Below are 24965 nucleotides of genomic sequence, written 5' to 3' on the forward strand. Positions count from 1 at the left end.
TGTTGCCACAAATTCACAAGCTGTCCCTGAATCTCTGCTGTCCAAATTCTTTTGTGCTGCGGAATGACTGCGTTTGTTATTATGCTTCGATCTTCGGTCACGTTGCTTTCTGATTGGATATCGTTTTGTTTCACGTGATAATCTCCAGGTCATCTGCACATTTTTTTTTTCCCGGGCTCCCCCTGCACATCAGGATTTCCGATCGTAAATATTCAACATTCACTATCGGGGTGCCTTCAAAGTTCTTTCGAGCTGATTCAGTCACTCTTTACACAAATCATACCACAGGAAAATCTGCGAAGATAATCTCTCAACCAAGATAATCGGGACATTACCTAGGGTTGTCAGAAGAGGAAAAATCAGTTCAAAATCAGCCCGATTATTATGTGGTGTACCCAGCCTGAGGGAGACGTGCAAAATGTGCATAGCAGTGGGTCCAGAGAAACATATATTGGATATATTGGATGGGATGATCATGCGCTACCCATGATTTTTTTAAAACGGTGTATCTTATCATTGAGTCTTACCATTCCTAATGCAAAGATATGAGTTTGCGGCGGGCATTACAGTGTCCACAAATGTACATTGTACATATAACAAACTCATGTCTTTGCATTAGGGATGGTAAGATTCACTGATTTGCACTGGTTTATTGGCACATGTATTTGCAATATGGACGGTAAGATGATACAATTTCACCTTGAGTGGATAATTTTGTGACACGTTGCCATGTAAACCAATTAGGAAAGAGCTTATTGATATCCGGTTTGACATGTTTAAGTATATCAGAAAATGGACGAGAGTATTAAGTAATGTTTATTCACGTAAAAAACATTCTATGAATAATCTAGAGTGACAATGCAATGCAAAGATTTATTTCACAATTGTTGAACCTGGAGCATTATGTTCAGTTCTCTTTTTTTGGTCACATGTAGCTTTCAGGTCCTTGACTCAGTTACTCAGTCTAAACCTCTCCAAGGGTTTTTTTTTTTTTGTCCTGCAGGTCAAGAAATCCTGCCAGTAACTAAATTTTTCTTGTAAATGATGAGGTAATCTTCCCATGCCTTTCAGTTCCCGAGCAGGAAACTGAGATGACCTCCTTCCCATTTTCTTTCTCTCGTTTCTTTCTCTTGTTCTTTTACTAAGCAATTGCTCGTTTCTGTAAGGTTGAGAGAAAAAAAAATCTCTTGCTAGTTTTGAAGATGCGACCAAAAAAGCAATTGAACAATTTTCCATACTATAATAATATGATCTAGCCAGTTTTTTTTTTTTTTTTTTTTTTGTTTTGAAATGTTAAAGTTTGTAGTTATCTTATTTGCCTTTCAATTTTTGTGGTGTCTTGAAATTGAGATAACGGCTGTTTCTTGATCAGCTATGTGGTTACACGCTGGGTTGATTGTGGCATGGGTTTTGGACTACATATAACTTTATATTTAGTTTACAGGCTTTCAGTCCTTTTTAGCAAATCAGTTTTCCTGGCTTGCCTAGATTTTTGGTTTACGTTGTGTGTGGAATTTTGATGCACTATCATGAATATTTACAATTGAAAGTAAAATTTAACCAGCATCGGGACTTAATTTAAAAAAAAAAAAAATAATGCACTCGACAGACTTGTCTTTTCAATAGTGCAGTATGTTCTTAGAGCATATAAGCCCTGCCTGCATGACACATGCTGCTTTCTGCTCGCTCTGTTCTGTAGTTTATTAAAAGCTTATTAATTCAGAATATTGCATGTCCATATTGCACCAAAATGTCAATGGTCCACAGCAACACACCTGCCACACGTGAAGTCGATTGGATGAACAGTTTTCGAAATAAGTGCAAATAATAACGCAACTCTGCTAATATCAACATCCATTATTGCTATAAACACGAGCAGCATAGAAAATATACTGTCATAATCATGTCTATTTGCTTTTATATTTTGTGTAGAAAAATGTAGATTAGAGGGTGAATGTGCTCATAACACTTGTGCATGTAGAAGAAAATGCACAGAGGTCTACAGGTCATTCAGTGGAGAATTATTAGAAATTTTATTCTGTATAAAAAAAAAAAACATGTGAAAATAAGTCTCCTCTCAAATACCAAACATAACAAGAACTTAGCATTCAGTCTCATATCCGGGATACTCTTCTTCTGGGTTTGTTTACACTGTTTTTTGAAACCGCGTCACCATCTTTACCCTTTTGAGAACAGCAGTTGCTCCAGTTACGTTATTGATTTGTGAAACTGGAAAAGATTTGTCAGACTGGGCGAAAAAAAAAATGCCTTAAGAATGCTAATGAATTGGCGACAGATTAGATTCATTGTTGGTGATTCAATTGATAAAACTAATGGATGTTCTGTTAAACAAAGTTTTAGGGGTGCGTTTGGCTTATGTGCAAAACTTGTGCAGACGAAAAGAAGTGAGTGAGTTTTTAGGACTGTTGAGGGTCTGTCACTGGGACCATTTGATAAATGGACAGAAAATCAAATAATATTTTTAACACGAGTAAGGCATTTGTATTGGATGTTGAGCTATGGAGAAAGAGAAACTGAATACCGGTGCATGTGAAGTGCTGAAAAAAATGTATAATTGAAACGAATTAATTCATCAAGTAATTTGTCACACTTTATATTAAGTGGCTTTAACTAGTGTGTACTTGCATCAAAAAATAAGTACAATGTGATCATATTGTATTTCAAAACACTTTTGCTGCTATACAGGTTTGGAGGTATGGGTAGGTTTAAGGGTGGGTTAAGGTGTAAGGGATGGGTCAACAGTGTCACTGCAGAAATTAATTACAGATCTAATTACTTATAGGTATTTTTAAACATATCAGTACAACGTAAAAAAAAAAAATGTGCACACGTGCATTATATCAAATGGTTAATTTAAATGTAAGTACATAGTTAAGGCCACCTTATTTAAAGTGGGACCATAATTTGTGGCTACTGTTCATGTTTCACTAATATGTTGTCTGGTTAACCCATGATAACTAAAACGAGGGAAAAAATTAAGTCATGAGGAAAAAAAACTCATTTATTGACCGGAATGTCTGTTTTCCGGCAGAATTCATTTAAAAATTATAATGCTAGTCACCTTGCTAATTGATCTAATGAACATTTGTGTGTTTATTGTTGTTTTCAGTTTTATTTTTATATCGCTGTCTGGTGGAATCTCCAAAACCATTATTTTTCAGGAAATGGAACCTGCATATTTTGAGTTATTAAACATTGCATCAAAAGTTAGTATTATACTTTTTTTTTTGTTTGTTTTGTTTCCCCAAAATCATTATTTATCAGAGTTACAAGATTTATGACTTGGGAGCAGGGAGATACGAGATTACGCTGTCATTTGATGAGAATAGTATGGACACAGATGGCGCTGCTACCAGGAGTGTTCATCAGAATCTGCGTTCGTGTTGAGCCTTTTGACAAGAGACAAGGCTTTACCAAATTACCAAATTAATACAATAAACTGAGTAGGCTGTCTAATAGGCAGAAATTAATCTGCACGCAAACCAGAGAAAAGGCCAATAGTTAACCAAAGCTATTAACTTTGGTTACATCTTCCTTAACTCTATTTTAAGAGCTATAAGTGATGCTTTTCAGAAAACAATGAGCTGATTAGGCTAATTTCCTCCTATTAGACAGCTTAATCTGCTTGCAAACTTAACTTCTATTAGAGGACGTGTTGCTCGACAAGGATTCGTTGCGACTCTGTCTTGAAGCCCCTGTGGAGTAAAAAAGAGGTGGAGTTATGAGACTTCTCAGACAATTGAAGTGTTTAATGGATTTGCTCTTAAGCTATTTACAACACTTAAGATTGGTTAATAATTTGTAAAAATAACAAACACACATGGGGGACTGAACAATAACATCAATTTGTGAATGAAATATGAAATTAACACAATTTACAGTTTCTGTCTGACAGCAGCGATAGTGTAATATAGGGCTGGGCAATATATTCATGCACATTTTGCCAGTAAAGCCGGTTCTTTTATTAGTAGTGAAATCTCATCACCTGTTTTTAAATGGATCACTGACAAGCTACACAACATCGCGTTCAGTATTACGAATGAATTACTTGTGAAACGAAACCCGATACTCTAAACGGATGATAGAGGTTTACCGCTAAAAACGGCTTTACTGACAAGATGCACATGAATATATTGTGCGATATATAGCCCAACCCTAGTTGTCAAATAGCTTTGGCTCTTGAGAGAGTAATGTGATTTACAAGAAATAAAAACATAGTGATAAAGCTTTGGGTTCTGTCATGCAGAGCTCTCACACACTGCAGTGCTCTGCAGAGAGTGCAGAAAAGACTTTTTGGAGGAGAGGGAAGGGGAGGGGGATCGGGGCCATTGAGTTCAGTGGGCAGTGGCTCAGCAAAAACACCCTCTGTTTGTCTGAACGAACATTGTATAAGCAAGCAAAACCCACTGCTGTGAGCCGACCACGTGTTGCAATCTCTGTCAGAGGTGGTGATCAAGTGTAATAGTCCACTGTGTGTGTGGCGGGGGGGCACTGTCATAAATTCAAATGTCATGCATATATTTGTAATCTAAATAGTTGAGTTAGTGTTCGCGTTGCAGCAGTGCTTCTGCTTTTGAAACATTCAATTTTACTATTTGTTGCTTCTAATCATTCATTTCCCATATATTTTTTTATTAATAAGTTAATCATTTAATTGCATTATTATTAATCACATTGTATCAATAAGTGATTGTCTCATCTTGTCCTTTAAGCTTTTTGGTTGTTTCTTTTTCTTCCACAGGGCGATTAAAGCATTTCAGGAGGTGCTTTACATTGACCCTAGTTTCTCAAGAGCCAAGGAGATCCATCTGCGGCTCGGCTTGATGTTTAAAGTCAACACAGACTACGAGTCCAGCCTCAAGGTATGTCTTTTAACAGCTAAGCCTCCTACTTTATTATATTAAACATGCTTTTAGCATTGCATTCTAGAATTAAGTAGAATTAAATTTGTGAATCAAACCCTTGACCTAAAAACCTTGCCATTGCTAGTCCCATGCTCTGCTGTTGGAGGGCCCAAGTGCGAGAACCCTTTTAAAATGTATTGCTTTATTATTAAATACCGTGATGCTGGTGTCAATGGTTTAGTTCAAACTGTTGGCATCAGGTCATTGGTCAGGAATAGAATTAAAAAGGTTTTTCCTTTGAAACAGCAGACCACATTATATGTCTTATTTGAAACACATGTTTGAATATTTAGCGATATTGTAACTGTAGACTAACTGAATACATTACAGATGCCATTTCTGTGGGTGTATTCTGTTATGCAAAGATTGGTAATGTTAATGTTCAAGAAAGTTTAAATTTAACTTTTGAAGGGCATTGAAATCGAAACAAATTGATCTATTTTTCTTCTAATTGTTAACATGCCACGATCCATGATGTTCATTTTAGCTTGTTGATAATAGTGTATTCTTAACATTTAATTGTGCATTTAAATATTTTGGAAATGTTTTTTTTGTTTATAGTAGGTTAATTTAGCAGGCTTATAATTAGCTCATCCAGTGTCTTGGCATCTACCCGGGTCAGGGATTACAATGCTGCAGGCTGTAACTGTTTTGTAGGTCAATGAATCACCAGTAATTCTTGACCTCCGTCAAGGTATTTTGTTCAGCTTTGCAGTCTTGTCGGAAGAATAACCTGGTATAGTCTTTTTACTCCGTTATGTTCTATTGCTTTACTGTGCTTTTATGAATCTCCCTCTTATTGTTGAGGCCATTGAGGGCAGGGGAGAGTGTGATTTTTTTTTTTTTTTTTTTTAGCATCTCTACTTGCTCTTCTAATGTGAGTGTGTGCATGCTGAGAAGCCATCTGGACTAAAGAAAAGACAGAGGGTTTGATTTTTAAACTTATTGATTGTTTTTCTTGTTCCAAACCTCTTGGTCTTCTTGATCTAACTCACCACTGTGCTTACTGATTTCACGTTTATGATGTTTATGGTATCAGATCCTCACCTGTGCAGATACATATAGCTGTATGCACTGCATAAAATAGGCTATGAATGGTTGTTTTATATGTCAGTCAGATAGTCTCTTGCTGAGTGGGTGGTTCTTATGAAACTGAAATAGTCCGAATGTGTCTGAATGCAGTGCATTCGACATCCTCAACCATCCTTTCTTTTTGAGTGCATTGTGAGCCAGAGCAATTGCGTGAGTGCTAATAAGTCGCGAGAACTGCACGTGCAGCACGTCCTCTCTCTGCTTTAGGGTAGGGGTGGCAGGGGCTGGTTGGCAGCCAGCTGAATGCTCACCGACTCCCTGTGTGTCCCACTTATGGGAACAAAGCGGCAGCTCTGAGGGCAGGCAGCAGTGCTCTTTACTCTCCCTGCATTCTGTGAATGTCTCCCAAACAACCCTGCACTCCTCGAACATAACCCTGTGGTAAGTGTCTGCCATAGGAGACAAAAAGAGGTGATCTCGCTATTACATCTACATTGTAAAATTAATGTAGCTTTTGCGTTGTGTGTCGTAAATGTGTTGCAAAAACACCATGTTTTATTTGCAGTGTCATCCCTTCTGACATTGCATCGACATTTATACTCTGCTATCTGAATGTAAAAGTTTGGTCTCGTTCAGGATTGGGGTGTGTAATTTGAGTATTTATGCATTGTCATTTGTGGTATTTTTATATTTTGCTCAATCGTAGTTGCATTGAGATGATGTTAACTGATACCAGATGATATTAAGCTAAATATTTACGTCAGACAAAGGCATACCCTATATGTTGACCATAAATAATATTATTTATCGGGCATAGCAAAAATATAATCATAAGCCCTATTGATTTCCGTTTATCCCATAGTTACGTAGCATCCTGACCTTATTCATGAGGACTGACTAAAATTGTTACTGCTGCTGCAGCATAATAGAAAGGCGACCAATATGTTGTTGAGATATTAATGGAAGGAATGTATACCTGTGTACGAGCGCTGTCTTATACTCTGCAAGAATACATTTTAATCAAAACAGTTTAATTTTTTTAAACACTCTTTTTGTAAGAAATGTGTTTGCTGTCACTTACAATTAATTAAATTCATCCATTGATCATTTAATGCATTATTATGCACCCAAAATGTACTGACCACAGTATTATTTTAACAGTTATGTATTTGTGACTGTGTATATGTGTCTATGTATCTAGTGTAGGCCGCTGTGAGAGGTTACGGTTTTCACTGTATCTAAAGTTAAAAATAGTTAAAAAGTAGGTCTTGTGGCAGCTGTCATTTTCTATTTTGCTCCGTCTTTTTTTCTTTTCTTTAAAATGCACGTTTTCACGTTTTAAGGTTCAATTTTTAGAACTGTTGTATTGCCTGCTAATATGATGCATTGGATAGCCTGCCACCTCCTGCTTTTCTCATCTTTTTTTCCCTGTTCTCTCTCCTGTCCCTCTGTCCCGATTTCCTGCAGAGAGCAAGAGAGTGAAAGCTTACGGCAGCCGTATGTTGTGTGCGTGATGAAAAATGCCTGGAGGTATAGAGTGAGTGAGAGAGAGAGAGAGAAAGAGAGGAGAGAGCAGCGTGTCATCTCTCAGCTGCTGCTGCCGCTGCTCTCTCTTGAATAGTAATCAGTATTAGAGAGAGAGACACACTGGTAATCCTACTGCATTATCTACTTGCCAGTCGAGAGCCATAGAGAGCGAGCGTGTGAGCGTGTAGGAAGCAGTTGGTCAGTGGAGATCAGCTCAGCACAAAGGGCTTTCTATGGTCAGTAATCCATGTTTATGTTTGTTGCAGGATGTCTGTATGAAGCAGATAGATGTCTTTGTATATTTTCTTGTTTTGACAGAAGGTACTGAAGATTTGTTGCTGTGTAAATGCTGAGATTGTTAAATGGTTGACTTTTAATGCAAGTTCATGGCAAAATGAACTCTTGGTTACGCACCGTTTGATATTTCAAGTCAGTCAGAATATGTGAATTCGGAATGCATTCTGGGTATTGTCTGTTGATTTGACTCCAGTAATTGTATTATATTGAAAGTCATATCTTGGAGGTCTGTACGCTGGTCAACAGGACATTGTAATGCATGGCCACATTCCTCAGTTGTTGCTATGCAGGTAGATGGGTTTCCTCTAGGTACCTCTAAGCTGGGTCAGGTACAGTGATTTATTAAAAGCTTTGCTTTTGGGCTGGTTTCTTAGTAACTTGAGCAGCTGGTGGTTCTTTTTGTCTGGGGTTGTTAAAGGGTTTGTAATTAGTGTTGTGATCATGCTGCTCACAAAGTGTTTATGTGCCCTGCGCACAACATAATGCACAACACTAGCTGTGTCTGACTGCAGGATCACATCCTCCATGACCTTGCTGTGTTTTATCTCTCGAGTCACAATCATTTAGTAGTTGTATACATGTAGACATAATTACTAATGGCAATTGTTAGAAGGATTGAATGAAGCAAGAATTGCTTTTTTCAAACCTCATTTGTGTTTCTAAGTTTAAGTGATTGAGAGGTGTACACTAGGATTTGATTGGATCATGATTGGATGGAATTGGTGACTGGTGATTGTTTTGGCGATTATTGCAGAACATTATATCGTAGCCTGCAGAAATATGACAAGCTTCATTAGATTCACTCATAAAAATGAACAGGACCTTGGCCCCTGGTGAATGCACAGTACTTGCGCTTTTCTTGAATGGTTAAAATTGCAGTTATTTAACACAGCTGGGGTTCATAAAAGTCTATGGCCAACATTCAAATGTCCAGTTATCAGTGTCTGAACAGATGTGGAGTCATGGGATAGTTTGATGGATGGAATTGTGGTTGAAGTTGTTTTGGGAAAATGGTGACCGACCACTTCCTAAATTTCTGTCTCCATTTGATAATTACATTTTATTATGATATAATTTAGAATTTAGTTGAATCTGTTTTTAATGGTGTTGTAATAATGGAGGTTCATGTTATTAGTCCCATATGGCTCATAGTATATTATTAAGGCAACATTTATTTTTGGACACACATATATTGGTTGGAGAAGAAATGGCGCTTTAACTGTAGCCAATTTCTTTTAGGTGGATAATGATGTAATTTGATGCCAAATTCATTTGGGCAGAAAAAAACTGTTCTGTTTCTAACTATATCCAGCCTAATCAAACTTCACCTTGTCTTGCAGCATTTTCAGCTGGCATTGATTGACTCCACGCCCTGCACTTTGTCCAAAGCTGAAAGTAAGTACCATTCCGTTCATTTGTTATTTCTATTAGGAAACTACATTGTCAATGAGGGGGTTTTTTTTGCAGCGAACTGCAATGTTCGTTGTCTCTGAGAGAGTTTTTTTTTTAGTAGGAAAAAGGAGTATTTCCTCAATTAGATTTTTTTTTCTCTTACCATTTCTATCCTGCCTGAGACTCCAGTTGCCAGGGAAACTGCATGACTGGATTCAGCCGTGTGTTGCCTTGCATACGGGCAGTAATGACATGCTTGAAGTGCACAAAGGGCAAGCTAATATTCTTCCGTCGTGGTGTCTGTACAACCATAAGCTTATTAACGCTAAAGCTGAAACAGTGAAGACAAAGAACTCTGGTTTAATATTGGCCTGATATCAGATTTGATTGTGATTGTTTCCATTAGAAAAGGATTCTCTGGTATTGATCAGTTCCTCTTTTCATCCCTACAGTTCAGTTCCACATCGCTCATGTATATGAAATTCAGGTGAGTGTTCCCCTTTTTTTTTTTTTTAAAGACCGTTTTATCAGAATATGCCATGTTTCGCTGATACTCATATTTTTGGTTATAATGTTCTGGATAATATATATGGCAACAGTGACTGCTTTTACACAGACCTCCATAGACATAGGTAGTCATCATATTCTGTTTAATTTGAGGCAAGTGAAGATAAGGCTGTTTAAAGAAAAAGAATGTTTAATCTGTGATGTCAAACATCAGATGATAAATATGAAAGATGATAAATGTATTTTTTTTGTAGTAGAAATGGTGTATTGATATGAACTTAAACATGATTTGTTGTATAATTCCAGAATCGTATATTTAAGAACCATATTTTCAGTATTGTACTGTGTTGAGGGGGAGGGGAAGAAATGCAGAAGTATTTTTCTGTGTGTGCTTTAGCGTTTAAATTGAGAGATTTTGAAGATATTGAAGAATGTTGGTAACCAAATAGATGGTTGCCTTTCATGATATCATCAGCTGTTCTGATGGGTGACTCTTGTAATTTCACTAGTACTTAATTATATATAAATTTTATTTTCCAAACTGTTTGCAAAGGAAGCAGGTTCTATAGGTTACAGGGCAGTGTTGTTGGTCCTGGGGTTTCCATTTGCTTACAGTTTACTGTTCCTGCTCAAACATAAACTCTTGGTTGATGGATTTGTTTCAGGGGCGACCCCCTTGACGTTGTGTGTTCAACTGAACCGATCTCCACCATGCCCTCTTAGTTTTGCTTATAATTTCTTTAGCCTTTGTGATTTATAGACTCTTGTTAGTCTTTTCTGTTCAGCACACAGTTCTTATCCATGTCGACTTAGATTAAATTATATTGCAATTGCATTAAATCTCATACAAATTCACATACTCTCTTTCAAAACTTTTCTGTAAGAAAGGATTATTGCACTAATCACCTAACCAATGCCTAAGTTTTGCAATAGGTTAATTTTGTTGTTCACCACACACAGATGAGATTGCTTTTAAGTGTGTTTGGAGTCGTGTTGCTCAGCTTTGGTGGTCAGCCATCAGATCTAACAAAGATCTGTGTCAAGGTCGCTAAGAAAAACAAACACTTATTCTGAGAGGGCTTCTCAAATTACACTGATACAGAGCATGTCTCAGTTTGTCTGACTTGTTAAGTCTAGTCTGGTCTGGACTGACCCTCCCCCTGCGTCTGTGTGTGTGTTTGTCTGTCTCCTCTTGCGTCCCTGTGTCTGGCCTGGTCAGTGTCCAGTGTGTTTCCTCTCTTCCTGAGACCGTACATTGTGGCTCGTCTGATGAGGCCCTTTGTGTCCACCCGGAGGGGCCGTAAAAGCGCTGACCCTTTTGTCTGTTAAAACATCTCTCTCCTTCTCTGTCTGTCTGCAGAAGAAATACCGCATCGCAAAGGAAGCTTACGAGAGTCTGTTACAAACAGAGAATCTCCCTGCGCAGGTGAAGGCAACTACGCTCCAACAATTAGGTGAGTTGGTGTTTAACTTTCTTCTTGCTTCCCACAGTCAAGAAGAACCTGGAAATATCAGAATTTGGGTTTTGTATGCCTGGAAAAGTCATGGAAGTTAATAAAATAAGTCATGGAAAAGTCCTGATTTTTGTCATCAGATATATGTGTCTAGTTATGCTCAGCTATTAAATATTTCATCCTCTGCAGTGCAGTGTTCATAAAATGATCTATCCAGTAATCACAACCTGCTGGAAAAAGTTATGAAAATGTATCTATCAAAATATGTGCGAAACCAGGCGTTGTTGTGCTTCCTATGTAGATGATTGTTTGCTGTGTGATTTCAATCTTGATTAGCCAAAGAATGCAATCTGCACAGATTTTTTCATGCAAGATCTGGATCCCAGTGTGGTAATAAGGAATGTATGTGGCAAACTGTTTAATATTATAGTCTTGTTGGGTGGAAAAAAAAACATGCAAGGGGATGAGGGTTGGTAATGTTAACTGGCATTTACGTTTTTGGAATTCTGTACAGCTGTTTGCAGAATTCTGCCGCCACAAACATGTAATGAGGTATATTTTGAAATGCATTTGTAGAGAATGTTTGATTTCATCTCAATAACAGCATTTCCAACTGTATAGTCCAAGTTTTAAGATATGTTCCAGTTCTCTAGGGTGTGCAATTTTGCCATATGCAATTGCTGCTAATAAATGTGCTGATTGCTTTTGGGATACCGTGGTGTGGTTAGAAATATGAGCCAAGGTTCAGTCGGTAAACTGGGAAAGTGGCACCAATCAGCAAAGCACTCCAGGATAAAGCTGTCTACTTCGGGTTAAAATCATCAATAAGTAATGAAATTAGTTGAATAATTGCCACAACTGCCAGTTGTGAATCCTCAAAGTTCTTCATGACATAAGTTTGCTTCTATTGCTAGTCCAAAAAAAGCAGCTACCATAAAACCATTGCCACGTTGCTCCTGTAATTGTCAGCAATGGTCTGGTTGCTGTAGTAACGTGTCCCGGGTGCAGGCGCTTGCCACAGGTGTTAAGAGCTCGGCTGGGATCAGTGCCTTGGAGAAGTCAGGCCACATGGGGGAAGTTCTTTTGTCTGCACACTGTCTCATTCTCCTTAACAACTTCTGGCTAGCTGGGAATGGAAAGCAGAGGGGCTGTTTGGACAGAGCCATCTCTGCTGAGACCTTTTGAAGCTGCTGGTGGTAGTAGAAAACCACCCCACCCCCCCGATCCTACTCCACCTCAACTCCCCACCCTACCCTGAAGATAACAAGAGCGAACCATTTGCTCTCTTTACGAGTACCAGTGTAACAGCCTCCACATTGCACACTGTGGATTAGTGTTGTGGCACAGAGTGTTCTAGTTGTTTTGTTGAGAATGCAGTTTCTTATTTAATCCTCATGCTTCCCATCGCTCCCTCAGGCTGGATGCATCACACGGTCGAACAGTTGGGAGATAAAGCCAACAAGAACAGCTATGCTATTCAGTGTCTGCAGAAGTCCCTAGAAGCAGACCCCAATTCGGGACAGTCTTGGTATTTCTTGGGCAGGTAAGCAAAAACCTGAAATGAAATTTTTCCTCAACTTTATATATTATATTATCCTAAATTATGCTATTTTATATTATACTATGCTGTACAATACTACATTATTTCAATTTCATTGTTTGAGTATTTATAATATTTAGTTATTTAGTTTCTTTTTCGTTTGTGTAGCTCAAACTTTTGAGTGATGCAATGAATATTTTGAATCCACTGTAATTTGCTGAAAGTGTCTTTTTAAATGCATGATCAGGAAAACTATTTTCACATTTAAACTCTAAAACTCATGCGATCGAAAGTGTCTAGATTTGATGTTTTTCCTCGTTATGCAGGTGCTACTCAAGTATTGGGAAGGTCCAAGATGCCTTCATATCTTACCGACAGTCTATTGACAAGTCTGAGGCCAGTGCAGATACATGGTGCTCAATTGGGTAAGCTCTTAATGATCATTGTTTGTGAGGTTAAGATGCTTCCATTTATTATTTATGTGCATATTCTGCACATTAAAATGAGGCATTCTTGTTATTAGTTTTTTTTGGTAGCTGTGTGTAAATGGGCTCATTTGGGGCTGATGTTGCCTCAGGCTTGGTTTATATTGCTGTCAGGGGAGAGACAGAAATGCTCAAGACATTTACGCTAAAGCATTCACCTCCGCTGTTAAATCACCTTCCTATCACAATCCTGAAAGCAGCCATTTACAAGCACAAGTTTTGTCCTGTCACAAGTTGTGGAATCCCTGTTACCTAATTAGACCACAAGAAACCTTCCAAAATGTCAGCAAAGCTAATCAGAAAATAAATGATCTGCAAGGTGTGAATTGTTTCTTGATGCACTATCCTGTGGCAACTAATTATGAACCATCTGTGTATTTAGCTTTTTCTTTTAACCACTCTTCTCTGTTGTGCTTGCTTCTCCAGTGTGTTGTATCAGCAGCAGAACCAGCCGATGGATGCCCTGCAGGCATATATCTGTGCAGTGCAACTGGACCACAGCCATGCAGCCGCCTGGATGGACCTTGGAACACTCTACGAGTCTTGTAACCAGCCGCAGGATGCCATCAAGTGCTACATCAATGCCACGTGCAGCAAGTCCTGCAGTAACATCCCAGCTCTAACCGCTCGCATTAAATGCCTCCAGGTAGAAAGAGTGCTTGCGCATGTCATTATCAGGAGAGGAAGTGTACATGTTTCATTTTAATGTGCCTATCATTGTGTTTTTCTTTTGGGAAGATTGTGAACATTGTTTGTTTTTTGAGTTCCTTCTTGTTTGAGTTGAATCACGTCCCCTTGTCTGACATACTATACACTGAGGATGATATGAGTGTCATTTTCATCTGTGATTTGATACATACCACCATTGCATTGACTCAAGCTTAGCTGAATCCGGCACTGAACATGTTTTCTGCGCAATCTTTTTCTAGGCTCAGTTGTGTAATCTTCAGCAAGGTAGTTTACCAAGTAAAAGTAAAATGCTCCCTAGTATTGAGGAGGCATGGAGCCTACCAATCCCAGCAGAGCTCACCTCCAGACAGGGAGCGCTCAACACAACACAACAGGTGAGAACAGATCAGCTAGACAAGCCAGTAGAAACCCTTATAACATCTAATGGTTTAGACTAATAAAAATGATTTGGTAGTGGTAGCTTGGACATTGTGACGTTTTAAAGAAATGTTTTGGGTTCAGCACAGGTTGAGTTTGACACCATTGCTGGCATTATGGTTCACTGCAGAAAATGATTTCAACTTAACCGTACTACCGTAATGTATTGTACAATGGAAGTGAAATGAGTCAGACAATAAACATTAAAATGCATGCTTGTTTAGTATAGCCAAAAAACTATTAAATATTATACTATTGTTGGCAAAAGTGTTTTTAAAATTTCAACACAGACTGCTGCTGTATTCAGAATTTTTGGCAACACATGCATACTATCAAAATAACTTTGGGTCGCTTATTTATGTATAAAAATAAAAAAGGTTCCTGGAGAGAAAATTTGTAAAAGTTTTCACAAGATTAGGTAACACAACTATTAACATAATCAAAATATTTCCTGAGCACCAAATCAGCTTATTAAAATTATTTTAAAATAAAATTGTGAAACTTAAATGAAGTTATTGGATTTTATAATGTAATAAACTTTTGTAAGCAGTTTTTTCTGTATTTTTTGGTTAAATGAAGACTTGGTGAGCAAAAGAGACTTAAAATATTTTTTTTTTTGCCATATGTTGCATCACCATAACTACAGATCTTGTGTAGCAAATTCTGTTGAATGAGCTTAGCCTGTTCTGAACCCATGGCATTCCTTTTAATAAAACATCAAAGTGTGTGGTAAGGCTTGACTTCACGATTAAGTACCACTAAATGGTCCTTAATTCCCAGTCATACAGAACAATGTTGTTGTTAACATTGATTCTGGAGAATAATCTTAAACTGCTAAGGTTTAAAGTTATTTCCTCTAGATCATAAGCCCATAGCACTCATCAGCACACATCATCCTTTGTTTCAACATATTGGTCACTAATTTTGGGGAACCATTTAAATCTGCATTTCAATTATTAATATTTTTCATATAATTAACTGGTATAATTAAGAGTGAGAAAGTTGGCATAAACAATCCTTTTGCTTGTGTAAGGGAGCAGAAACGTCAATATTGATGCCATGGTGAATCAGTGGTGCATAAGTGCTGTTTTGGTTACTTCGGTGAAAATGTTCATGGAACTGTCCTAGCTGCAATTTTGTATTTGTTGCCAATAGCAGACCACCTGCAAAGCTCATCAGAGCAATGAAGCCCAGTCCCAAATCCCAGGCCAGTCTCTTCCCCCTCATATGGTCTCGGGCCAGACTGATGACCAGTCAAGCCCAGCCAAAAGGAAGAGGACTGCAAGTCCAGCCAGGGTACTAGTTTGTTTAATCTGTTACAACTATCAAGCAATATTTGATTATTTACTGGTTTCTTGTCTCACCATCAGAATTCACCAGATTCCTTGGAAAATGATCCCGGTCAGCATCAAGTCCCCAACATGAGTTTAACCCCACAGAAGCTTCAGGTTGGTAGATTTAAATTTTATGGCTGTTTCTATATCTGTAATAAAAAAAAAAAAAATAATAATAGAAAAAAATATATATGATTTGTATATATACACACACACACACACATATATATGTATGTATTTATTTTTGAATAAACATTCTTTGAAATTGCAGTATTTCACAATGCTACTGTTTTTACTGTATTTTTGATTGCATAACTGCAGCCTTGATGAGCATAAGAAAATTCTTTCACAAAACAAACCAAAAAAAAATCCCAAAAGGACATTTGACTAGTAGTCCATTTTCATGAAGATATACTAAAGCTGGTGCCAAGCAAACTATTGTTTTTTTTTTTTTTTAGCTTCTGGAACAGTTACGGACCAACAAGGCTAATCTGAAGCCAGTTCAGCTGCAGATGCTGGAACAGTTGGAAAAGCAGCTCAGTCTAATGCAACAGAATCAGCAGGTACGTCATGTCTAGTTGTACATAAGACTGCAAAGTTTTAGGCTAGAGGTGGCCTAAATTAACTTAATTTTTGATACTGATGGTTTTGTTCTCGTCAACAGATGAGGCTGAATGCTATGGGTCAGATACGACCCAGTGTGTCCAACGGTCCTATAGCCGACCCCTCACTGCCTATGAACTCTAATTCCACATCCTCCTCTCACCATCCACACATCACTCTTTCCCGCACACTCTCCGCCCACTCACGATGCGCTGCTCAGCCAATAGCCAACGGACCTGTCCCTGCAAGCCCCGCCCCATGCACGGCTGGAACCCTGGGTAACACAGATGCCGTCTCTGTGGGCAATAATCACCTCCCAGGATCGGGGAGCAACGGAAACGTGCCTTACTTGCGGCAAAACGCACTACCTCATAACTGCACAACCCCCACCAGCAGCAGCATGGATGATGAACCGTGGAAAAGCCAACATATCAACTCCACTCAGGTGAGATTAAATGTAGTACGATCATGTTCTTATGTTATGTATGATAAGAAACTTGTATAGGGTCATTCTGTGTCAAATCAAACCAATTTTAGAAATATCAGAAATGGCTGATCATTTTGAAAGATAAACTCTGTTATGGCAGCCAAAATATTAAGTGTCATGGGTAAATATTTACAGAGTAGTCCCAATATTTTGTGGTCTGTACACAATTTTATATGTAATATCATATATATATATATATATATATATATTTATTTATTTATTTATTTTATTTTTTTTCTAGTTTTAAATTCTCAATTGTAGGAATAACAATTTTGCTGCTTTGCATTTTATTGCAGGGGCTTCGGAAGAGTCCAGGTTCATATTCAGCAGGTCCCAATGGCGAGCAGCCTTTCTCTTCCGCTGGGACGTCCCAGCCTACCCCGGCAGCCGGCACTGGCGTTCCAAATCAGGTCGGACCTTCGGCCACAGCCAGCGACACGTTAGCGCAGGAGGCCAGTCACAATCACCTCCCCTCCCCTAGCTCCCCTCACTCTGCTACCTCAGGTGGACAGCAAGGCACGGTGCACACCAAAGAGAGCAAGCCTTCAGGAAATGGGCATTCCGCAGGGACGCCTAACAGCACTGCCACTGCAGAGGGACTGCCTAATCACGTCCATCAGGGCCAGGCAGACGCTGCTGGGGCGAAACCCTGCTCACCAGGTGTACTTAGTTCAGACAATCCTCAGCTCTCTGCCTTGTTGATTGGAAAAGCCAATGATAGTAATAATAGTAATGGCGATGGGTTGACGGCTGCCGGCACAAAGCTTAACAACGTTCACTCAAGTCTGCACCAGGGGCTCAAGGCACAGGAGAACTCGGTGGCCTCCTCCCCGTCTTCTGCCATGTCCACGGCCACACCTTCACCCAAATCAGCAGATCATCACAACACTCAGAACAGTGTTAACAGCCTTAACAGCCCCACGCTCAACGGCAAAGGTCTGGAGGACTCTCAGAGCCCCTTGAAGGTGGCTTCTCCACTGGTTTGTCATAAACCCAAACCTCCCTCTTTTGCCCTGTGGTCTTCGGTCTCCATCTACCCCAGCTCCAGTGATGTGCTTAAAGCATGCCGGTAAGTTACTAATTGTTGTTTGCATTTGGGCCTAGTTGTACATAATTCTAAGCAGGTTACTTGATGGATTTTGTATACCAAGCTTTCTTGTGTGTGTCTGGGCTTATAAATTGCATAGCTAGATCATATATCACCTTTTCTGCTGTAATGCAAATCCGCCATAATTGGTTTGGTTTAAACCTGCTGTTGAATGGTTAATGATTTGATGTAATGTTTCGATTTGTGCTAGAAAAAGATTTGCAGTGTTGAGCTGTTAATTATTTTGAAGGTTGTTACTTGTTGATTTTAGAAAGGTTAATACTGGTTGATAAATGTTATAATACAAAATTTGTTTGTTGATGAAATGTCACGGGATGTCGAACTATGTTAGGGATGTGTCTATTATATAAAGGTCTGTGTGGTTGTCTTTAAGAAGGTCTTTTAATTGCTTTATGCACTACTGTCTAAAGTGTCTGTATGTTTTTTAAGTTTGCATAAATGTATATTTTTATTCAGTCAGGATGCATTAAATTGAGCAAAAGTAGCTGCAAAACCAATTTGTCAAACGTTTCTATTTGAATGTTCTTTTGAACACGCTAATCAAAGAATCTTTAAATTAAAAAAAAAACATAACAGGGTTTCCAAAGAAATTTTCAAAATGGTTAATTAAAAATGTTTGATGACAGTAAATGCATTAAAACAAAGTATTTTGCAATATTAATGCTTTTATTGTATTTTTAATTTAAAAAATCTAACCTTGATGAACCTAAAAGACATTAAAACCTTACAGACCTCCAAACATTTAAACAGTAGTTCATGCAGAGGTTCATTTGTTTATTGTATTGTTAATTTTATATACAGATTATTTTTGTTTGATTGCTAATTTCATATGCATTTGTTAACCTACTGCTTAGTAGTAAGCAAAACCGATTAATCCTTCCTGCTAAATATTTTTGTATGCCACAACATGTTAAAAAATCCTGTTCCGTAATAAAAAATGACAACGAGAGTGCCACACTACCCAACAACACACTAAGGAGAGTAAGCTGCAGAAAATGTCAGGCAGTGTCGAAGTTGTCAGTTTTCACAATCTCCAAGGCTCCGCTTCCAAACAAGCCAACATGACTACGCTCCAGCTTCACAGCTGCAATTATTTAGATAAATTTTAGTGTCTGAACTTTTGACCTTCTGCCGTGTTGTTTAGTGTGGGACATTTCCACAGTGCTTTCAGTCCTATTACACTGTTTGTTTTGACTGGAATGGCTGTTAATGGGGAATGACATTGCCAGTATGTCTCTCCGTCTCTAGTGATCTAGCTTATGGCTCCACCTGTGTCTAGAAAGCAACAGCACATGTGCTGACCCTCAATGTCCCTGTCATGTTGACGAGAATACATCAGATTATAGTCTTCACCGTAGCATGCAGTCAATTAAAACAAGATTTGGAAAATATTATGTTCTGTTCTTTTTGTTTTTTACAAGCAGTCATTTGGACATGCACTAATGAATATGTCTTCAATTTTTTTGCAGAAACCTGGGGAAGAATGGTGTGTCCAGTAACAGCATCTTGCTGGACAAGTGTCCCCCTCCTCGGTTACCAGCTGCACCCTTCCCAGCTCTGCCAAAGGACAAGCTCAATCCTCCCACCCCTAGTATTTATGTGAGTAAAACATATCATCATCATCGTCATCATCATCTGACACAGTGCAGCCTGGTTGCTCTTTATCTACTCTATCTAGTATTACTGGCAAAAAAGTCCAGTTGCACAGATTAAAGGAATTGGTTGTCATGGAAAAGAAGTCAACTTTGTTTGATCTTAATTTATGTACTTAATTTCATTTATTTTCTACAGTCAATAAACTTACTTTTTAAATCCTTGGCAGTTGGAGAACAAGAGGGATGCTTTTTTTCCTCCGCTACACCAATTCTGCACAAATGCAGCCAACCCCGTTACGGTGATCCGTGGCCTGGCTGGAGCACTCAAGCTAGGTGAGAGTGTGTTTCTGGGCCCTTGTGCATATTTGAGTGCTTGCCAAAGCACTGTGTATGTATGAGCACTGATCTGTGGTCTGTATTACTGTAATTTACCATTTTATGGGTATTGTTCCATATTTTTTTTATTTTAAATGATTATATTGTAGTTTTGTAACTGAGCCACTGATCAGGAGACGTTTGACTAGCAGAAAGTGAGTTTGGCACACGTATCAGGATGGCTGTAAATGACAACAGCACCATCTGCATGTTGAAAGTCACATTACATGGTACGATGGAAAAAAAAAAAGAACAGCAGCAGGGTTTTTCTTAAATGGAGTTTTTATGTACCTGCTCTTCAAAACTCATAAGACGTGATAGAACATATACTTTTGCTTTCAGATGGACTCTAATGGTCACCTTCCTACAGAAAGTAAACATATTTTAGGGGAAATTCGCACTACATTGACTGTTAGACGTATGTATATTTCATCATTACTCTCTGGCAAGTTGCTGTTCGGGAAATTTGGGCCATTCGGAAAAATGTGCATTGCCTACCATCTCAAATGGCAAAAAAGTGTTTGTCCATATTTTTCTACATATGGCCTTTATCTATGTGTATTTTTTAAACCTTATTCCTGTTCAAGTTGTAGAAAAGGTGTGGCAGTTGTATTCAGTGTAATATATGCATGTGGTCTAAGTTTGTTTCCAGCACTTTTTTTTTCCTTTCGGTCTCTTTATTGCTAATTTAACAGTGCTGAAAAATTACACCACTCATTCTTTATAAAACCATACGTTAAACGTGCAGAAAAAAACCCTTTTGAAACGATAATAATAATAAATTTTGTAATTAAAGTTTTACACACAGCATTTTTTCAATGTTCATATATTATAGAAACTTTTAAATAATGGCAAAATGTGGTAATTCTGTATGTTGTCTGAGGGGTTGGCATCATCTCTTGCCAGGTGTTTGGTCAACTTGGATCATTGAAGTGTTGGATTCGTACTGAAGCTTGTGTAATTCCTTGTTATCCCGTAACAGAAACGGAGAAACTAATAGAGACGTAATTGCTGTAACAGTTGCTGTTCCAGCAGAACTGATTTCTTCAACCCAAACTAAACAATAATGTGTGTTTGATTTAGGTATAACTACAAGATTGATATGCATTATGTGAACATTTCTCTGTAATGTAGTTTTAAATACAGAGAGCATCTCTGAACACTGTATATTATCAGAAAGGTTATTCCAGAATTTGGGGGCTCTTCCTCCTTTAGGGGACTTGGGTCTTCTACTGAAAGACTAGAGTTTTGTGACCTTAGAGAGTGGTTTGTTTTGAAGTGTGGTAGAAGGCTAGTTAGTTATACAGGAGCTAAAACATTGAGGGCCTTATAGGTGAGTAATATATCTTGTACTTGATACATAACTTAAAAGGTAGCCAGTGCAGAGAATGTAAAATTGGGGTAATATGGTAATTTTCTTGACCTGGTCAGAACTCTACCCACTGCACTTTGGAAAACCTGTAGCTTGTTTATTGAAGATGCAGGATAACCAACTAGCAGTGCATTACAAAAGCCCAGTCTAGAGGTCATAAATGCATGAATTAGCTGTTCTGCTTCAGAAACAGGTAACAATTTTTCATAGCTTGAATGTAAGATTTTGCTATGAATGCTGTTGTTGTAACATGGGAAATATGATATACAAGTTGCTGTGTAATATAACACCTAGATTTTTGACTGTAGATGTACGTTTCAAATTGTAATCAAGAGATTCTGTTTATTTATTTTATATTTTTTTTTGGTCCAATAAGCAATATCTCCGACTTTTTTTAAAAAACATTTTTGTCTTTCTTTTCATGTGTCAGACCTAGGATTGTTCTCTACCAAGACTCTGGTGGAGGCTAACCCAGAGCACCTGGTGGAGGTGAGGACTCAGTTATCTCAGCCCACTGATGAGAACTGGGATGTGACGGGAAGCAGGAAAATGTGGCGTTTTGAGAGCAGCCGGTCTCACACCACCATCGCCAGATACGCACAGTACCAGGCCTCGTCTTTCCAGGAATCGTTGCGGGTGAGTCATCATAATTCCTACATTACACTAATCTCTCAACATCTTTTTTCTTAATGTTTTATTAGTGGATTCAGTTTAACATGGATATTTAGTTTGGAGCAAACATTTTTTTCAAGTCTACTTAAAAATAATTGCCACAATTTTCTGCTCTTGATCGTCCATTGGCTCTGTACTGGTGATAGCATGTTAACGAGCTACATTTCCTCCTCATGCTAAGAGTTTGGGTTATATTAGGTTTTATTTTTTATGGTTTTTAATTTTTTATGACTCATGCCATTTTGGAGTTATTCTTTCTTTCTTTATTTCTTTTTCACTGAGAATAAAACATTACAATGATTCTGTATCATTTTCTGAAGCAATCCAAAAACCCGTGTTCACTCAAAGCCAGCTGTGTTGCAGATATAGACAGATATCGATTGCTGTCGATACTGTGGAAAAAAATGTCATGATTGGTGCTTGTTTTTTGTTTTTTTTTAACTAACAGGAGGAAAATGAAAAGAAAGGGCAGAAAGACCACTCAGACACAGAATCTGCTCCATCAGAAAAGTAAGTCATGTTCAGTCAAAGTGTCTTTTGACAGAACCATAGTCTGGAACTGAAGCCTATGTTTGTTTTAGTGTGGTCCGCAGAAGAAGAGGTCCCTTTAAGCACATCAAGTTTGGGACCAACATTGACTTATCAGATGAGAAAAAGTAAGTGCTCACTGGCTTTGTTCTCCTAATAAGCATCTTTCTCCTGCTTTTGCAATAAAGCATTAGTTCACTCCAGAATTAATATTTCCTCAATTTACTCACCCCCATAACAAGATGTTAATATCTTTTGTTTTATTATTTTTCTCCATGTAGTGGACTTCAGTGGTAGGGAATGTATTGAAGTTCCAGAATGCAGTTTCAGTGCAGATTTAAAGTGCTCAACCTAATCCCATCCGAAGAATAAGGGTCTTATCTAGTAAAACGATTTGACTATTCTAAAAGAGTGTGTATAATATATACATATATTTCATAGGGCCTTTCGCACCGCAAATTATTTTGTAGTATCCAAACTAATTGTGGCGCTATCCACTTTTTGGAGTGTTTGCACCACAGGAACGTCCAGACTACATCTGGAGGAAATGTAGTTAGCTCCTACTTCAGAATAGGCTCTTAGATAGTTCCAGGAACTATCGGTGACGTAGGTGTAAGCTTATTGGCTAAACGTGTATGAAAACCCCTTCACCTGCCATGATTAAAAATGCTGTGTAAACGTTGTATCAACTTATTTCTTAAAACTGCATTTAACTGAAGACTACTGCATCTTCTGCCTCTATCAGCCTCAATGACATGTAGCACTGCCAGCTGACTTTCCGTTCTTTCAATCACTTCGACATATACGTCGCCGTTCCATGTTCATTATTGTGAAACTTGTAAGGCACAACTAAAATGCATCACAAAAACCTCAATGCTACTGTTATTCACGTTGTTATTTTTATTTACTTTATTACTTTTTCTTGGTAAATATGATAATTTCTTAATAGAAATAACTAACTTAAATGGTCAACTGTCCTTTATAAAAGTAGTAATGGCCACTTGAGTTTTTACCACAGTGAAAAGGCACTCGGCTTCATGTTGTGCTTAACAACCTTTAACAGTAATAAAATCACTTTAACGCACGCCTCATGTGGTTTAGTGCTTCGTCAAGATGCTCTAGAGAGTTTAATTAAAGTCTGAAGGAGGATTGCGAGTGTTAAATGGGCCTTTCAGACCTCTTGCGGTGTTCAGACAGACTCCTAGAGTTATGATGGAATAGGGGACGTTAGGTCACTGCATCTGACCTCCTCACCCTGTGGCCTTGCAGGTGGAAGCTGCAGCTGGCTGAGTTGAGTAAGCTGCCTGCCTTCGTGCGGGTGGTGTCTGCAGGGAATCTGCTCAGTCATGTGGGCCACACCATTCTCGGCATGAACACAGTCCAGCTCTATATGAAGGTCCCAGGCAGCAGGACACCAGGTTAGCTGATTGGCATACAAGCATGTGCACATCTTGTCTTGCTTTACAGAGACACTCTTTAAATACAGACGTTGCAGAGTTAAGTCTTAATCAAAGCTATTTCTTTTTTTCTATTTAGGTCATCAAGAAAATAACAACTTCTGCTCTGTTAATATCAACATCGGCCCTGGAGATTGTGAATGGTTTGCTGTTCCTGAGCCATACTGGGGCGTAATGAATGACTTCTGTGAAAAGTAAGCACAATCAAAAATGCTTAAATTCTGCTAAAACATCGTATTTTGTATTTTACTATATGTTTAGGATAAAATCTGAATTTAAGCATGTCTTGCTGACCGACATATTCTTTATGCAGGAATAATATAAATTACCTAATGGGCTCATGGTGGCCAAATCTAGAGGACTTGTATGAGGCCAATGTTCCAGTGTATCGCTTTATCCAGCGACCAGGTGATCTGGTCTGGCTCAATACTGGCACTGTGCATTGGGTTCAGGCTATTGGCTGGTGCAACAACATTGCCTGGAATGTAGGACCACTCACTGGTAAATATGTTAAGTTGCTTATTATTGATATTGGACCACCAGGGACCAAAATGGGCATAGAAAAAAATACATGCACACAGTATAGACACTCTAGACCAGGGGTCTTAGAGTAAAACTGCTTGAAATTGTATATAAAAACAGTGGATGGTTTTTGCAGGACCAGGGTGTATCTTCAGGATATTTAAGCTTAAATGCAAGACTTTTTTTAAAGACTTTTTCAATACACAGCAAAACCTTTTTTTTAAATGACTGTAAAAAGCGGTATGCAGGTTTCAGTAAAACCAAAGTTTTTATAAAATTATAAACTTCACATTTCAGCCTTAAAGAGTCATCAGTATCAATTCTTATAATTTAAACAATATCAGTGGCACTTTGAGAACGGCAGTTTGAAATGTGCAACATTCATTTATTCAGTGAATAGACTTTTGAAGTCTGCAGCTTTCCTAATTTTGTAAATGCCATTGTTTGTCAGACAAATTTTCATCTGAGTTCACTTTGATATGTTTGAGATAAATTTGATTTACTATAAATTAGTGTTTGGCATTTTATATATATATATATAGATAGAGATATATTCTTGTAAAATAAAATTAATATCAGTGTATCTGATAAAGCCTTCAACCTTAAGATAAAATATAGTTAATCTATTTGTTAACTGTACAAAGTG

At 38.1% G+C, this 24965-nt stretch overlaps 1 protein-coding gene across 9 annotated transcripts in view; it reads left to right on the forward strand.

The window, feature by feature from the left end:
* Positions 1-24965, forward strand: part of kdm6a (lysine (K)-specific demethylase 6A) — a 39082-nt gene that overhangs the window by 11513 nt on the left and 2604 nt on the right. For 2 of the 9 annotated variants that reach the window (XM_043248770.1, XM_043248772.1), the window contains 21 exons: positions 4763-4883; positions 9122-9176; positions 9626-9660; positions 11041-11134; positions 12551-12677; positions 13001-13099; positions 13586-13805; positions 14089-14223; positions 15425-15562; positions 15637-15714; positions 16059-16163; positions 16265-16648; positions 16987-17759; positions 19268-19397; positions 19621-19726; positions 21571-21776; positions 22261-22322; positions 22394-22468; positions 23610-23758; positions 23877-23991; positions 24111-24298. In XM_043248770.1, the coding sequence (XP_043104705.1) occupies positions 4763-4883; positions 9122-9176; positions 9626-9660; positions 11041-11134; positions 12551-12677; positions 13001-13099; positions 13586-13805; positions 14089-14223; positions 15425-15562; positions 15637-15714; positions 16059-16163; positions 16265-16648; positions 16987-17759; positions 19268-19397; positions 19621-19726; positions 21571-21776; positions 22261-22322; positions 22394-22468; positions 23610-23758; positions 23877-23991; positions 24111-24298 (3395 nt within the window). Of the gene's footprint in view, positions 1-4762; positions 4884-6377; positions 6399-7574; positions 7721-9121; positions 9177-9625; positions 9661-11040; positions 11135-12550; positions 12678-13000; positions 13100-13585; positions 13806-14088; positions 14224-15421; positions 15563-15636; positions 15715-16058; positions 16164-16264; positions 16649-16986; positions 17760-19267; positions 19398-19620; positions 19727-21570; positions 21777-22260; positions 22323-22393; positions 22469-23609; positions 23759-23876; positions 23992-24110; positions 24299-24965 lie in introns of those variants that run through there. The other 7 variants (XM_043248769.1, XM_043248771.1, XM_043248774.1 and 4 more) reach the window with 5 other exon arrangements.

This window comes from Puntigrus tetrazona, chromosome 9, assembly GCF_018831695.1.
Source record: "Puntigrus tetrazona isolate hp1 chromosome 9, ASM1883169v1, whole genome shotgun sequence".
NCBI classification, from domain to species: domain Eukaryota; kingdom Metazoa; phylum Chordata; class Actinopteri; order Cypriniformes; family Cyprinidae; genus Puntigrus; species Puntigrus tetrazona.